This window comes from Giraffa tippelskirchi, chromosome 5 (genome assembly GCF_054371585.1).
Source record: "Giraffa tippelskirchi isolate mGirTip1 chromosome 5, T2T-mGirTip1v1.2.pri, whole genome shotgun sequence".
In the NCBI taxonomy this organism is placed as follows: domain Eukaryota; kingdom Metazoa; phylum Chordata; class Mammalia; order Artiodactyla; family Giraffidae; genus Giraffa; species Giraffa tippelskirchi.
In genome coordinates, this window is record NC_137279.1 from 72,248,185 (window position 1) to 72,263,934 (window position 15,750).

At 34.3% G+C, this 15,750-nt stretch overlaps 1 protein-coding gene and 1 long non-coding RNA gene across 4 annotated transcripts in view; one reads left to right on the forward strand and one right to left on the reverse strand.

The window, feature by feature from the left end:
- Positions 1-4,952, forward strand: part of LOC145507226 (uncharacterized) — a 51,948-nt gene extending 46,996 nt beyond the window's left edge. Inside the window, exon 3 of the long non-coding RNA XR_014054708.1 lies at positions 3,224-4,952. This is a non-coding gene — a long non-coding RNA (uncharacterized LOC145507226). The remainder of the gene's footprint in view (positions 1-3,223) is intronic.
- The window catches only part of LOC145507225 (potassium channel subfamily T member 2), a 406,914-nt gene that overhangs the window by 187,138 nt on the left and 204,026 nt on the right, over positions 1-15,750 (reverse strand). For all 3 annotated transcript variants that reach the window (XM_081493298.1, XM_081493297.1, XM_081493299.1), the window contains exons 9-12: positions 6,890-7,070; positions 5,340-5,504; positions 3,210-3,346; positions 758-821 (exon numbers count right to left, since the gene is read on the reverse strand). In XM_081493298.1, the coding sequence (XP_081349424.1) occupies positions 758-821; positions 3,210-3,346; positions 5,340-5,504; positions 6,890-7,070 (547 nt within the window). The remainder of the gene's footprint in view (positions 1-757; positions 822-3,209; positions 3,347-5,339; positions 5,505-6,889; positions 7,071-15,750) is intronic.

The window sequence follows — 15,750 nt, forward strand, 5'->3', positions numbered from 1 at the left end:
TTTCCTTTTCCCCAATCACTACAGAAGGCACCAAGTTTCTCATCTGTCTGTGTACCACAGATATGACTACAGATAGACTCACTAGTTTAAAACACAGGAGTTAATAAGACATCCTCAACATAATAAAGCATTTTTTAAAATTAGTGAAATTAAAATGCATTTACAGAAAAAAAGCTATAAGTTGGTAAATTACAAAATTTGATTATTAGTTTATTGAATTTTAGACCATAAATGTGTCATGGAGATCATATAAGCCGGAGATTACCAAACTGGGAGATGCATCAAAATCACCTGGTGCTCTTTTAAAAATACACGGCTTCCCAATTCCCACCCTACATATCCTGAATAGGATTTTCACAAATGCATACTTTTTTAGAAATGCTCCAACTGATATTTTGCAGACTGCCTGATCCATATGCCTCACTTTTAAGTTGAGGAAATTGAGATCATTATAACAAAATCACATAGTATAGAATATATTTAATTAAAATTGATCTAGTTCTATTTATATATGACTCATTTCATTTTGAGCAACAGAAAATCCAGAGATTAGTAGTAGAAAGTACTTCAAGAATATTTTTGTTGATATAATCAATGATGCAACTATTCTTATATTTTGGCAAGATAGATTAGAGATATTTACTTCTCTTTAGTAAAATTTTAAGGTCATCAATATTTAATGTTGGTAGATTACAAAAAATAATAAATCTCGTAAGTCAAAAAAAACAATTTACTTAAAGAGATTTTAGAAACTTACAGATGATGTCCTGTCCACTTCACAACGGCTGCTCAAAATAAAACAGGCCTCAGCGTCATCCATCCTAAATGCAGACAGAAAATGCAGACAGAAAAGGAAAATAATCACACATTGACATATCTATGTGCCATCTGAAAAACAGAATCCCAACACTCAGTCCAGTGCATACAAAGTACACATAAACTACGAACATCCGTAAGCTTAAATGAAAGTAGGATTTCTTGCAGATCATGATTGCAAACAAAATAATTTTTGGCTGTATAACACAGCAGTTCATAATGACAGAAGTTAAAAAAAATCAAATTTTATTTTCTCTTTTATCATTATATATATATTTTTTCATATATGTATATTTCATATAAGTTAAAGGAGTTTATAAGCCTCTGGTTTAGATGGATTACTTTTTGACTGTAATGCATCAGTAAAAGTAAGAGAGAGAAAACAAAGCTGCTTAGTATTCATAAGCCAAACTCTACTGTACATCTATATTTCCTAGAGATGAATCATCATCGTGTTCCAAACCCCTTCCCTTCATGCTAAAGTTCTATATTTCTTATACGTAATAATAAACCATAAGCAAGCTTCAGTGCTTGGTAAGCAATGTTCTAAAAACATAAAATTGTGTATTTTTAAAATGAGGAACTATTTGCCTTTTTGGTTCATTACAGTAGAAAAAACTTTTTCCTCCAACGTATTTTCTATGGAGGAAAATGATAAAAGCCTATGGAATTAGACCAAACCAAACAGTTTTGGAAAAGCGTGAAGTAGTTATGGTTATTAAGACAATTGTATAACATTTTTTATACATCATCTTCAACAAAGCAACTCAAACTCATGCAACTGACCTTTGGAAATGGTTTGGAGAATTTTACTCCTTGTCTTGCGTGGGAATTGTGTTGAAGAATGTGTTAGTTAACATTAAATCCCAAATTTCTACATGACATAGGATAAGAAATGAACATAAAAATGGTACCATCTTTCTTAACTCAATTTTCTGAGAACTACCAGCCTGCTACCTCTCACTCATCCACACTCTCCTTTTTCATACCTATGGAGGAATGTTTCTAGTAAATGTGACTGATTTGGCTAAGAAGCAATCATTAATATTATTAATACTAAATGGATTTGTCTTAATCCTGGCTCAGTCGCAGAGTCTTATCAGTGACAATATATAAAAAGTATGCAATCCACTAAAAATGCTGAAATATTCTCAAAGAAGCTTAATTTTACAATTATGCTTAATTTTACAATTAAGCATAATGAATTTTACAATTCATTATATCGTGGTAGTTTCTACTTACTTTTTTGTTTCACAAGTTGTTAGATCATTGAAAAAATTCTCAGCTAAATTGACCTATTATATATAAATCTAACATAATGTTAGAATTCCTGTTATGAGCTATCTAGTCAACTTTTGCAGGAATAAGCAGCAGACAGGAGTTTGGGAATTTTTTCTGTTCTTTTCCATCATCCACACACATCCACCCCCCATACACACAAATACAAGCATACAGAGGACATGCATAAAGAAACACAGAACACACACAAACATATGGAGAACATGCACCCACACACACACCAACACACATACTCAAGCCATCTGGAAAGAATCAAAACAACAACAAAGAAGAAAACACTTATGCTATGAAATTCAGGAAAACGACTCTTAAACCTAACAGAGTCTAGAACAACTCAAAGATAAACACGAAGATATATTTAAAAGCTACAAAACAAGAGAAAACATTGAGTGAAGCCACCTCCACTAAAGGATCTCTTCTGGCTTCTGAAACTATGGAGGGTGTTTTGCAGAGGCCCTGATTCCTGGAGTCTACAGTCTAACCAACCATGCTCTCACTCTGCTCCCACGCTGCAGTGACCCCCAAGACTGCGACAAAGCTATAAGACTATGTCATCTGTAATCCAGGTGGACTGGCACCTGCACAAGAAGAAGACAGCAAGTAAGACCTCTGTCACCCTCCTGATTTCTCCAGTCCCCAAGGACTCTTTCATCTCAGACACCAGGGAACACAAATGTTATCTGCCCAATATATAATACAAACTCCTTAAAATCTAAACCCTAACTCACACTGCATTGGCATCTCACATAGTGTTTAGCCCAAGATTTTTATTTGTCAAATAAAAACAGTATCCAGGGATTTGGAGACTACTCTCACTGAATCTGGATAACTCAGCTCATCTCCCAGCACCCTGAGATAGTAACACCACACCACATTTCTAAAGTGTTGTGTGGACATGGTCTGATGAACAACGCTGCACTAAGAAAGAGGAGCAAATAAGCTGATTTTATATCTTTAATCTTCCTATTTGACCAGCAATAGTACTAAAGCAAAAGTCTGTATTCAAAAACACATCTTGCAGTACTGAAATTGCTAAAATTTGGAGGAGAGAAAAGATATTATAACACTACAAGATGGGAAATGGACATACTTACTTTGCTCTCAACAGATCCTGGTCTTTAAGGGCTGAACCTTGAAGGTAGATAACTCTTTGTGACCACATTGGAATCTGGAGGATCCTTCGGACCTGCACATCCATTTCAGTAGGACATAAAATCACCACATAATAATCCTACTCAAAACAAAGTGGGCAACGGGATAGAAACAATAATGGTTCGTTTTATACTAGATAGGTAAATAGCATATCTATGAACATTTTGAAATATGATAAAAGAGCAATGAACTCTTACTAATAAATCAAAGTCAGCATTGAAAACCTGGGCATATGTTAAATAACGTGAGACGGTAATAAACAAAACAGACAGACATACAAAGTCTCATAAATCAGTATGTTCATCCTGACTTTTTTCAATTTAATTAGTACCAAGAAGAGAAGATAAATCAGTGCTTACACTCAGCACACATTCAGACTATGCAATTTTCACTTTTGACTTCAGGGTGTGAAAGTGTTAGTCACTCAGTCATGTCCAACTCTTTGACACCATGGACTGTAACCTTTCCAGACTCCTCCGTCCATGGAATTCTCCAGGCAAGAATGCTGGAGTGAGTTGCCATTCCCCTCTTTGGAGAATCTTCCTGACCCAGGGATCGAACCCAAGTCTCCCACATTGCAGGCAGATTCTTTACAGTCTGAGCCACCAGGGAACCTCCTTAGGATTTCAGATTGATTCTAAAAGATAAACTGCATACCAGCCAGAAGTGCTAAGGATCAATTCATACTTCAGTCTTGTTACTTTTAGAATAAAAAGCTGTGATGATGATTTATATCATTTGGTAACATTATTATGAGTTGAAAAAATTGAAAATATTCTGATAAATATTGAATGGAAAAGGATTCACAAAAATATTGGTAATACTGACAAAGTAAATTAAATTTGAAAATTTGTGATCAAAATATTTCAAAACAATGGTTGTTTGGAGGAAATACAAAATTATTCTCTGTGATAAAATGGTTTAAAACAATTTATCTATAAGAATTTAAATTCTCTGGCAAACGTCCACTGTTTTATCACTCTGTTATCTAGTGGGAATCTTTGGAGTTTTAAGATTTCTCCATATTGATATCAGACAAAATTAATTACTAGGGATCAAAATTTGGGTGGATTAAATATTCTCCCAGATAGATTTTCTTTGTGGGTTATAATAAGCATCTGGAATTATTTAATACAAGTGATAAAAAAACATTAAAATGCAGTTACTCCAAAAATGCAAAATAATGTATGTAAAAACAAAAGGATATATTATACAAGTTTCACTTATAAGTTAGATTTTTTAATCCAAAAAAACAATATGTTAAAATTTCTCTAAAATATTCAAGGAAAAAAACTCTTTATTTAAGAGAGAGATAATTAGAAGTACTCAGTACTGTCTTGACTTCAGGATTATCCAATCTCTTGACACAAGTTTATTGGGGAAATACAGAAAATTCAAGTAGTTCTTTGCTGTCTGGAGTGGACTAAGTGCATTAAGCAGAAGAGGAGGTGACCTAAGTCTACACTGGCCCAGAACCATGGCAAGTGGAAGTGTCAGCATAGAAAGAAGATATTTTTTTGAATTCATGATCTCAATTAGATACTGCCCAAATTTTGGTCATTTATTGCTACTATAAATAAGATCAAGTTTCATTCCAGGAAACAAAAGGAAGACTGGAACTTTCAGACTTCCAAATTTCCATCAGTAACACTTGATAAAATTAGCCCCCAACTAAAATAAATAAATTTATTAAAAAAAATTATGAAATTCAAGTGAGTAGATGATATTGAAATGATTCTTTTATTGTTTTACTATATTTTATGTTAAGTTTCACTGTTTCATAAAAATATCATTTATTCACTGCCCAAGGGAGAAAAAAGCAATCGTTTTAATTCACAGAAAACCTTTCTTTGTAGCAGTAATATCATTCCATCTGTCTTTTGGTATAGATACAGAAGGAAACTTAACATACTGTGTATTCCTCTGGCATTTTTTTCTATGTTCCAGGTTATATTTGTAGTTATTCATTTTCTCTAAATTTGAGCATATAAATAAAAATCCTCCAGAACACAGGCTGTACTATCATTAATTGATGTTGCCAATGTTATTAGGTATGATCCGTTTAAAGTTACCTGGAGTCTTGGATGGGCATAGAATTCATTTAAAAAGTCCATGAGTAAATCAATCTTCAGTGAGCTGACACACAGAACAACATGCTTTTCAGTTTGAGCTCTGTGTCGACTATAGTTTCCACCTGACTTTTGTCTCTCCATCCACAAATAGGCAAGCTGTTCAAACTGTAATGCATTTTCCACATGTGAATGAAAAGAACTGGGCATGAAAATAAAAATCAGTGCAATCCATCTATTGTCTACTGGGTATAACTCAATTTCTTAGATGAAACTCTTTAGATTGAAATGATCAGTGTTCCCCTCAACAATACTCTTCATGGGATGATTGCAGACTTGCTAATGCCTCCCAGGGCCTTCAGGTCTCTTGGGAAACAATAATGAGATTTTCCTACTGTATCATAACAGAGCACTAAGAGGTCTGTACTTCTGCTTTCTGTCCAGTAGAGTATGCAACCATATATGTCATGCACCTGGTTAAAGAGAAAGGTCTCACTTTTTCCTCTCACATTCTTCTGTCAAATTCAGCCCACATCGCCCTCAAGAGGAGATAACCTTACCACACACACAAGGCCATGTTCCAGTTATAGTGCATGTATGCATGCTCAGTCGTGTCTGACTCTTTGCGACCCCATGGACTGTAGCCTGTCAGGCTTCTCTGTCCACGAGATTTTCCAGGCAAGAATATTGGAGTGAGTTGCCATCATTTTCTCCAGGGGATCTTCCAGACTCAGGGACTGAACTCATGTCTCCTGCATTGGCAGGCAGATTCTTTACCACTGAGCCACCAAGGAAGTAGCTGTTATTAAAGGAATGCTGAGGGCATGGGGGAGGGGTGTCATTGAGGATGACGTGCATAATTGGATAGGAGTGGAAAGATCATTTTTACATCTATGGAAAGGATATTTCAATAACTTTGGCAAATGGCTGTATAATAGAATATACATTTTGATTTGTGTTGGCCACATCCTGTTTATGACCTGCCCACCCATGGACACCCAGAATTCATTATAGGAAAAAGTTGAAGATTGCCTCTATGTGTGTTCAGTCTTATTTTATATCTCTGTGCCTTTGCTTCCTTATCCAATCTCCAAAATGCAACGTTAGCTATGTATCATTTTCAGATTTTGTTTTAGTTGACCAACATATTTAATCAATTTTTATTCATGACAACATATGGCTTTTAGTTGTAGTTTCAAGAATCAAAAGAAATCAATGCTTCACAAGTTTATTTCCTTGTACAAACATGCTATAATTAAAAACTATACTATCCTACAATCCGATAATTAATGTAAATACTCTATATTTAAAAGAAAGCATCTTGAAAAATTGAAATGAAATGTGAGCTACCAATTGGGACTAGAAGGGAAAAAACCTCATGTTTCTAATATAATTTAAAAAGGCATTTTGGAGACAATTTTAATAATTGACCAGATGATATAATAGCATGTTAATATAGTTAATAACTCACCCTGCATTTTTAATTAAATGTGGAAGATTTGACTTCATAAGACTTTGCACGTTTCTATAAAATTTAACATGGTGGTGTTTACCTGGATAGGGAGAACCACAAGAGCAACACAGATCATGGCAACCACAAAAAGCTTGGACGACCACGTTTCTGGAGTGACATCCCCAAAGCCCACAGTAGAAAATGTCACGATGCAGAAATAAAGGGAGTCGAAGAGATTCAGCTTCTTTCCTATCCGTTCCAGATGTTGGATTCCACAGATGCTAAAGACACAAAGGTGCATTACAGTGAAAACTTTCAAGTCAGGCACATTACTTCTCATCATTCTTCTGAGAGCCAAGGCATACTTCCTAAAGCCACTTGGTAGTTGGGATTGTGAACTGTTCAATACTTTTCTTCAAGAAAGTATTTTTAAGTTTTTTTTTCTTACATCAAAGATAAATAGTCTTATTTTATTAGTAGCCAAAATCTATAGCCCCAAATCACAAAGCATATTTGAATAGTATATAGAATGAATAGGCGGAATTTCATGGGTGACTTACACAAACATTTTGAATGCATGTCAGGGAAACATAGACACTAGAATCCACTAGATCTACTACTCATCAAAATAGCAATAGTCAATAATCTTCTTTTTTAACAGACAGATATTTTTCAGTTATATATGTGTGGTATAGACATATGTGTATATATTTCATGTGTGTGTGTTTCACAGTCATCCCTCCGTATTCCCAGGGGTAGGTTTCAGGTCCCCTCAGGGGACACATATGTTGTAGTCGCTCATATGACATAGTATTTGCATATAATCTATGCACATCCTCATCTATACTTTAAATCATCTCTAGATTACTTATAATACCTAATACCATACAAACGCTATAAAATTTATTGGGGAGGGAGGTGGGTGGGGGGTCCAGGAAGGGGAACACATGTAAACCCATGGCTGATTCATGTCAATGTATGGCAAAAACTATTACAATATTGTAAAGTAATTAGCCCCCAACTAAAATAAATAAATTTATTAAAAAAAATTTTATTGTAAATTAGTTGCAAATGCTATGCAAATAGTTGCAAGTATGCAGCAAATTAAACTTTTGGGTTTTGGAATGTCCCAGAAACTTCTTCCCTGATATTTTCAATCTGTGATTGGTTGAATCCACAAATGTGGGAACTTGGAATACAGAGGGACCATTGTATACAAGAAAGGTTTGAGGAGTTAACATTGCAAGGTGACTCTCAAAAGGAGTCTTAGGTACATCAATTATCTGTACAAAGCTATCGGTGGTATGAAAGTAAGGGAGAAGCTAGAAATGTTACAAGCTCTTCCCAAAGTAGAATTGCTAAAATAGCATTGGAAATAGTACTGCTACTAGCTAAAAAAAAAAGGGAGGCTATAAAACATGCATATATGTGCAATGTTGGAGAAGAATGAGATTTGGAACATTAAAAAAAAAATCACCAATAAAATAAGAAGGAATCTAGTACTGATGCATGTTAAAAGATGGATAAGCCACAGAAAGATGCTGAGTGAAAGAAGTCACATGTAAAATACTATATACTGTATAATTCTGTTTTCATGAAATGTCCAGAAAAGCACAGAAAACATATTAATGGTTGCTTGGAACTAATGTTGGGAGTAAGATGATGAAAATGTTCTAAAACTGGACTGTGGTGATGATTGTAGAAATTTGTACATATATTAACATGGTTGTATTTTACGCTTAACAGGAATGAATTTTATGGCATGTAAATTATACCTCTCTAAACCTGTCAAAGGAAATTGCTGTATACTTCTAGACATTCCTTCTGACTTCAATGCAGAACAAGCACACACGGCTTGATTATGATGACCAAGAAGATGTGCTATTCAATGTTTAAACTACAGAAATTACTTGTCCAGCCTTTTAAGACATCTTTACTTTTGTATTCTTTACTTTTCCAACAGCTTATACTCAACACATGAGCCAGAGTTGGCCTTTGACAACTTGGGTCAGGCCATGTTATTTCTCTACTTAAACCCCTGGAACAAGGAACCCTATTCCATGTAAGACTAAACTCTAATGATCTTTCATTTGTCTCTTGCCTAGTCCTCCATCTGACCCCTCCGTATGCCTTTCAGACTAGATTTCTAGTTTTCTCTAATTTTCTAGTGGTTTCACTAGTTTTCTCCCTGTGGTTTGCTCTGCCCCAGCTACACTGGCATTCTTGCTTTCTGACCAACATAACAGGCATCACCCAGATTCAGGGTCTTGTCATGGATGACTCTCTCTGGCTGGAACATATTGCCCAGATATTTCATGGATATTTCCTCACATTCTTCAAGTCTTTACTTCTAACCTGACCATCATATATACCTTGTCTTTCTTACTGTGCTTAATTAAAAAAAAAATAGTTTTAGTCATTTGTTGGGTTTGATGCCAATTGTCCATAAACCTCTGTAAGAATGCAGTCTATTAGGACAGAGTCATGTGCTTTCCTCATTCGCATTGCCTGAACACCTATATTAGTTCCAAGAACATAATGATGTTCACTAATAATTCCTGAATGAATGAGAGTCTGCATGTAAAATATATTTCCTTCTGTTACCTATATTTGAATGGCCAAGCTCTTTAGCCTGTTAAGCTATAAACTAAGTACAATTCATTAAAGAAAAGAAAAAGCACACAAATGTATTTATCTGACCATTGCCTTAATGGTGGAAGCTAATATAACTTGGGGGCAAGGCTAAATACTTCTTTCTCAAAAGAATCAAATGACTTTCCCACCACCTTTTGAAATATTCAAGTTCTTATAAACAAGTAAATTGGGTTTTATTCTCCTCAGTTATTTACTTTTGCAACTCCGGCATTTGTTCAGTTAATACTGCTTAACATGATAAATACAAAATTTGGAAATTTGAAGTGCACTCACTTATTGAAACCCATTCTATTTGGGTAATATGCAAGCAAATTGCATAATTAAAAATTACTAAATTAAAATGGCTATATTTCATTATTTCTAATCAAAAGCTTTGCTTGAAATCCCATTCATGACACTGTTAGTGAACTTTGCACGCATTAATACTAAGTCCAGTCAATCAGGTTATTCATATAACCATCATAATAACAAAAGCATGCGGCTTATCTTTTATAGAAGAAACAAATTACTCTCAAATATTAGAGAGAGATTTGCCTACAAAACACTGTAATCTTAACTTCGTTGTTGGAATTCACTTTCACATTAAGTTCTGAAAATACTAATTTCCCTTATGTTCTGTAGTATTTATGTAAAGAATCACATTACTTGAAAGGTAGAAACAGTTTAGAAGGGGATTTTGCAGAATTTGCGCTAACATCAATTTCAGAGTTAGGATCTTCATACTGTTTAAGCAAAATGTCTTTCAAATGTCTTCTGCTACTGCTGCTGCTAAGTCGCTTCAGTCGTGTCCGACTCTGTGCGACCCCATAGACGGCAGCCCATCAGACTCCCCCGTCCCTGGGATTCTCCAGGCAAGAACACTGGAGTGGGTTGCCATTTCCTTCTCCAATGCATGAAAGTGAAAAGTGAAAGTGAAATCCCTCAGTCGTGTCCGACTCTTAGCGACCCCATGGACTGCAGCCTACCAGGCTCCTCCGTCCGTGGGATTTTCCAGGCAAGAGTACTGGAGTGGGTTGCCATTGCCAATCTCTTCTAGAATTATCAAAATTAAATTTAAAAAGTATTTTGAAATTACTTGTTGCAGGTTTTTATTATACAAAAGTAAATACTAATACATGGGGAAGTTTAACAAAAAGACAGGGGGCAGGAAGCAGAGACAGCCTAATCACATTATATGGACACAGCATCACTGTCTGATACTAGCTGTAGAACACCTACAACATGTGGAAAATGTTAAGAGTATCTGACAACTGATTACATACTATTTTGGTTATAGGCAATAGAACTAGGAATGTTTTAAAGAAATATGAAAACATAATACTCTTCTATTACTTACCTCTCATATTACTCTACAAACAAAAATATTTTTATATTCACATAGATTACCTATCTAAACAATAATTCAACTACTTTTGTTGAGGGAATGTAAAAGGGAACCTTCAGGACAGGTAGATACATAGACAGTTTACTGTTACTTTATTATATAATTCTTGAAGTTAAGACAGTTTTTTAGCTTTGAAATACCCTTTTATTGCATTATGCATAAACATTAATATTTCACTTATATGTTAGCTCTTTTTCCTAGCACTGTGAATGCTACAATGTGCTACATAAGGATTTGAAGCTATTTGGTGATTATAATCCATTTTAATATAGATAGTTATCTTATTTCATTCACAGATGTCTTTCGAGCCATTGTTAAATGAAAACTGCCTCTTCTCCCTGATCATAATTGAAGAATTTCAGTTAATTATTATTTTGTATCTGTAACCAGAAGTGATTTTAATGATGGGCACAGATTTTGTGATAAAGTAAATCCAAGAATGTGCTCAAATACAGCACATTCATAATCGAAATATCCTATTTTGTTTTCTAATAAAAGAGATACATATTTTCCATTAGTCAAAACCTGAGTTAAGCTACTTAAATTATATCCTGAATTGAAAATAGAAGTAGGATAATCATAGCTGGTGGATAATAGTAAACATTCTTTTACCTTCAAATTTTCTAGTGATCAAATTTTATGTTTTGTGATTGGGCCATAATATTTAAGACAAAAAAGCTCATTTAAATGCTTGATTTTAGTGGATATCTAACTCTAACCACATTTTTGTTTATTATCCCATGCATGCATGCTAAGTCTCTTCAGTCGTGTGGAACTCCTTGTGACCCTATAGCTTGTAGCCTGCCAGTCTCCTCTGTCCATGGGATTCTCCAAGAATACTGGAGTGGGTTGCCATGCTCTCTTCCAGAGGAATTGTCCCAAACCAGGGATCGAACTCAGGTCTCCTGTATTGGCATTCGGGTCCTTTACCACTAAGACAACCTGAGAAACCCTTATTATCGCGTATTCCCTGCCGAAACATTTGAAATTAAATAAATTGCTCCAATTTAAGACTTAAAAATAAACCAATATCACATCATGTTCTATTTGCCTTTTTGTTTAGTTAATATGCATACAAGTTACTCAGATTCATTTGTACTGAGTGATTGAAATGGAAAGCTGCAAATGAATATAATTTTCTTATAATTTCTCTACTAAAAAATACCTATCAATTTTTAATTTAAACATGATTTCTATAAAACCAGTAAGTTCTATAACATCTTACTCAAATGTTTCATAATAGAGAAAGGGTGACCTATATTATAAAAGTAAGTCATGTTCATTCATAAAGATATATTTATCAATGGTTTACTAGGCCAGGTATGTACTGTATGTTAGACATGCAGATCCATGACACCTTAGTCTACACAAAAAAATGTTTCTAAAATCTAAAATGAATGGTTTGACCTCAACTTTATAACTCTATTACTACTGGCAATGCTATCATAAAGTAATAATCAAACATTTATTCATAACTTGATCAATACTAACTTAGGAAAACTACTTAAGCTTTTTAAACTTCATACTCCGCAAATGAAAAGCAAATGTAATAATATCAACTTCTTCCTTTGGCTATTCCGAGAATTAAGTGAGCTAATGTTCTGTGAAATGCCTGACACATAACCTTCAATAAATTTGTAAGTAATTCTGTTATTTATATGACAACCCAAGGATAAAAGAAAAAGAAGCACAAAAAAGACTCAAACATAAGGATCCAGTAAATCCACAAAAGTGTTGAAAAGCCTTCTCCACTTGTGAGAAGTGTAAATGTACTACTAACAAGAGAGTCAGGGACAGTGGAGAAAGAGAAAACAGTCTGCCTGTTCTCTTTGCTGTGGATGTGCTAACAGAGTTGTTAGCAGCAGAAAGCCACTCATGGATGAATGAGTCGCTGTAATCATGTCCAGTCTTTTCTTCACTCTGTAACTCTTACCTGGGAAGGGAAGTAAAAACATGGGGAAACACAGAGGGCTCCAAAAAGAAGAGTTAGGCAATTTGCAAGGTAAACCTATTATCTTTATTTAGAAAGATAGCCACGCTGCTATCAGTTGACCTTTGGAGGGTTCACTGTCGTCATTTACAGAAACTGACAACTAATTCTTGGCAATGCAGGAAGGGAAAAAAAAAGATTACACTTTATTTCTAGGTCAAAAGGTCAATATCGGGCTTGCAACTTGTTTTAAAAAAGCACTACTTATCACTAAGATTGCTTAAATAAAAGAAGTCCTATATATAAAGACTGTATAAGGTATATTATATATGTATCTATTTATAAAATTCACTGACTTAGGTAACTACTAAGTATATCATTATATGGCAATATTTTAACATTTAAACATTAAAATCATAATATTTTGAAATATACAATTTTCCCTTTTTATATTATTTTACATATTAATTCACATTCACTGCTATCATTTAAATAGACATTTAATTTTATATAACTTATGAATTTTCTATCTCATGAAGATTAACTATACCCAGTTTTTGAAACTCAATTCATTTTGAGAAGCAAATAATTCTTGCCATACACGTATTTATTTGTTTTTCATAATTTTGGTCAATATTCACAATATTGAGCTTAAACTGGAATTTCAAAAATCCTTCACATAGTTATTTCTGCTTTAGTGCAATTTAATTTTACATAAATAATGACTTGTGACACTATTTCCAAGATCACTGTCACAGAATAAAAATTTTGAGGAATTTTGTAGTATGGACTTTGACAAGTTTTGTTTTGTTTTTTAAACCAATTGGACATGCATCTAAACTATGCAAAGTAGAGGACAAAATGCCAACTAGTCAAATATGTCTTAAATAACAACTCAGAACTTGATTACTACCTCTCCAAGTGGTTCAGTGGTAAAGAATCTGCCAGCAATGCAGGAGATGCGGTTCAACCCCTGGGTGGAGAAGATTCCCTGGAGAAGGAAATGGCAACCCACAGACAGAGAAGCTATCAGGCTACATACACTCTATGGGGTTGCAAGAGTCTGATAGCACTTAGCAACTGAACAACAAAAACAACAACATGCATAAGAAACAGAGAAACGCCCTTGAGATTTCATATCATTCAATACTTCCATAATCAGTAAGGATAAAGTCTGACTGCATGACTAGAACCATATGAAAACCAAACAAAACACTGTATCGTACATGAGCAATACAATGCTTTGTTTGGTTTTCAACCAATATTTGTTGATTTTCAATATGACTTGTAGTAATCAAGGAATAAAGGCAACAGATAATGAAAGCATAAGAAAAGAAATAGTAGGGGAAATTCTGCAGGAGGAAAGGAATATAAACTTTTTTATTTTTGGATATATTGAATGTATCACTCCTATAAGCTATTATGTCCAATTCATTACAATAACTTATGTTACTGACATATGCCTATAATAAGTCATACCTACACTCCTCAGGTAAACATTATCTGATGGTAATTTTTGTACAGTTCTAATATTTTCAATTCCAAAAAACAGTAATATGCAATTATTACAAGGCAAATAGTAAAGACATGCATGAGAAATTAGTATCATTCTACTCTTTTCTATCCTTGAGGTAGTAACATTTAGTATTTGTCCTTTTGCTTGTTTGGTATTTTGTTTTGCTGTTGTCCTTAATGTAAATGCACTGTGATTGGAGTTTGGCAATTCATTACTATAGGATTTTTATATCTATCTTTTTAAAGTTCTCTTAGGCTACACTCTTGTATCTCAACACATGTTCCTTGAAAAGCCAAGTTGGCAGTAGATGTGAACCAGACACAGGGGTCTGAAGTCAAATATATTTGGTGACTCTGAATTAAGTATATTTCATTTAGTAAAGGATTTTTAAGGTTCCTTTAATGAGTTAATGTTGAGTTCAAATCTCTGAGAATAGATTAACCAAACATATCTGCTAAATTTCTTGCTTTTGATAGAGCATCTCAAAGTATTAGGGTTTTATGAACTAAAATATGAGAACATCAACTCATAGTTTGTGCTCTGAGTATTTCAGAATAACTGCTTAGCTTAATCATTAAATGATGTGGGTAACTTTGTACCTTTGTTCGTGTCCTGAATTACATCACCCTGGACTTACTGTTCCTTGAAGAAATGTAACAATGAAACTATCAGTTACTGGCGATTTTTTACTTTTCTTCCCTCCCCCCACCGTCTTTTTCATTGAGATCAAAAGATGTAATTTTAAATGCAACATTTTAAAGGTGCTCCGTATCTACCCTTAATCTCAATTTAATATTACTTAAAAATCCAGGAAAGTGAAAGTCGCTCAGTCATGTCCGACTCTTTGCGACTCCCTGGACTATACAGTCCATGGAATTCTCCACACCTACTGGAGTGGGTAGCCTTTCCCTTCTCCGGGGGCTCTTCCCAACTCAGGGGTTGAACCCAGGTCTGCCACATCGCAGGCAGATTCCTTACCAGCTGAGCTATAGGGAAGCCCTTCTTAAAATCCATAAATATGTACTTTAGAATGACCCACTGTTCCTTCCACAGATTCACGAGAATCAATATGCCTCACATATAATACTTTGGTCTTTACGGACTTCCTACAGTTTATAAATACAGGTCCATAGCAGCCAGATTGAGCACTGGATATACAAAGAAGAGCCCTCTCTTCCTGCTCACAAAGAAGTTAAAGGAATAGGACAAAGTTTTTCGTAAGCACTGCAATCATTTAAACATGGATCACCAAATTGAGCATGTCATATGAAAAGGAAGACTCCAAATTTTATCTCATTAAAAATCATAAATTCTACTTTTTTGTTAACTGAAATACTGTTAAATTTTACTCAGGATAATTTTAAAGAAACTATTCAAACATGTATGCAAAAATCATATTCATATCAATTTATAAAGGATTAGGATCCATTTTACACTAAATATACAAAGCCATAATGCCAAACATTTAATTTCCAA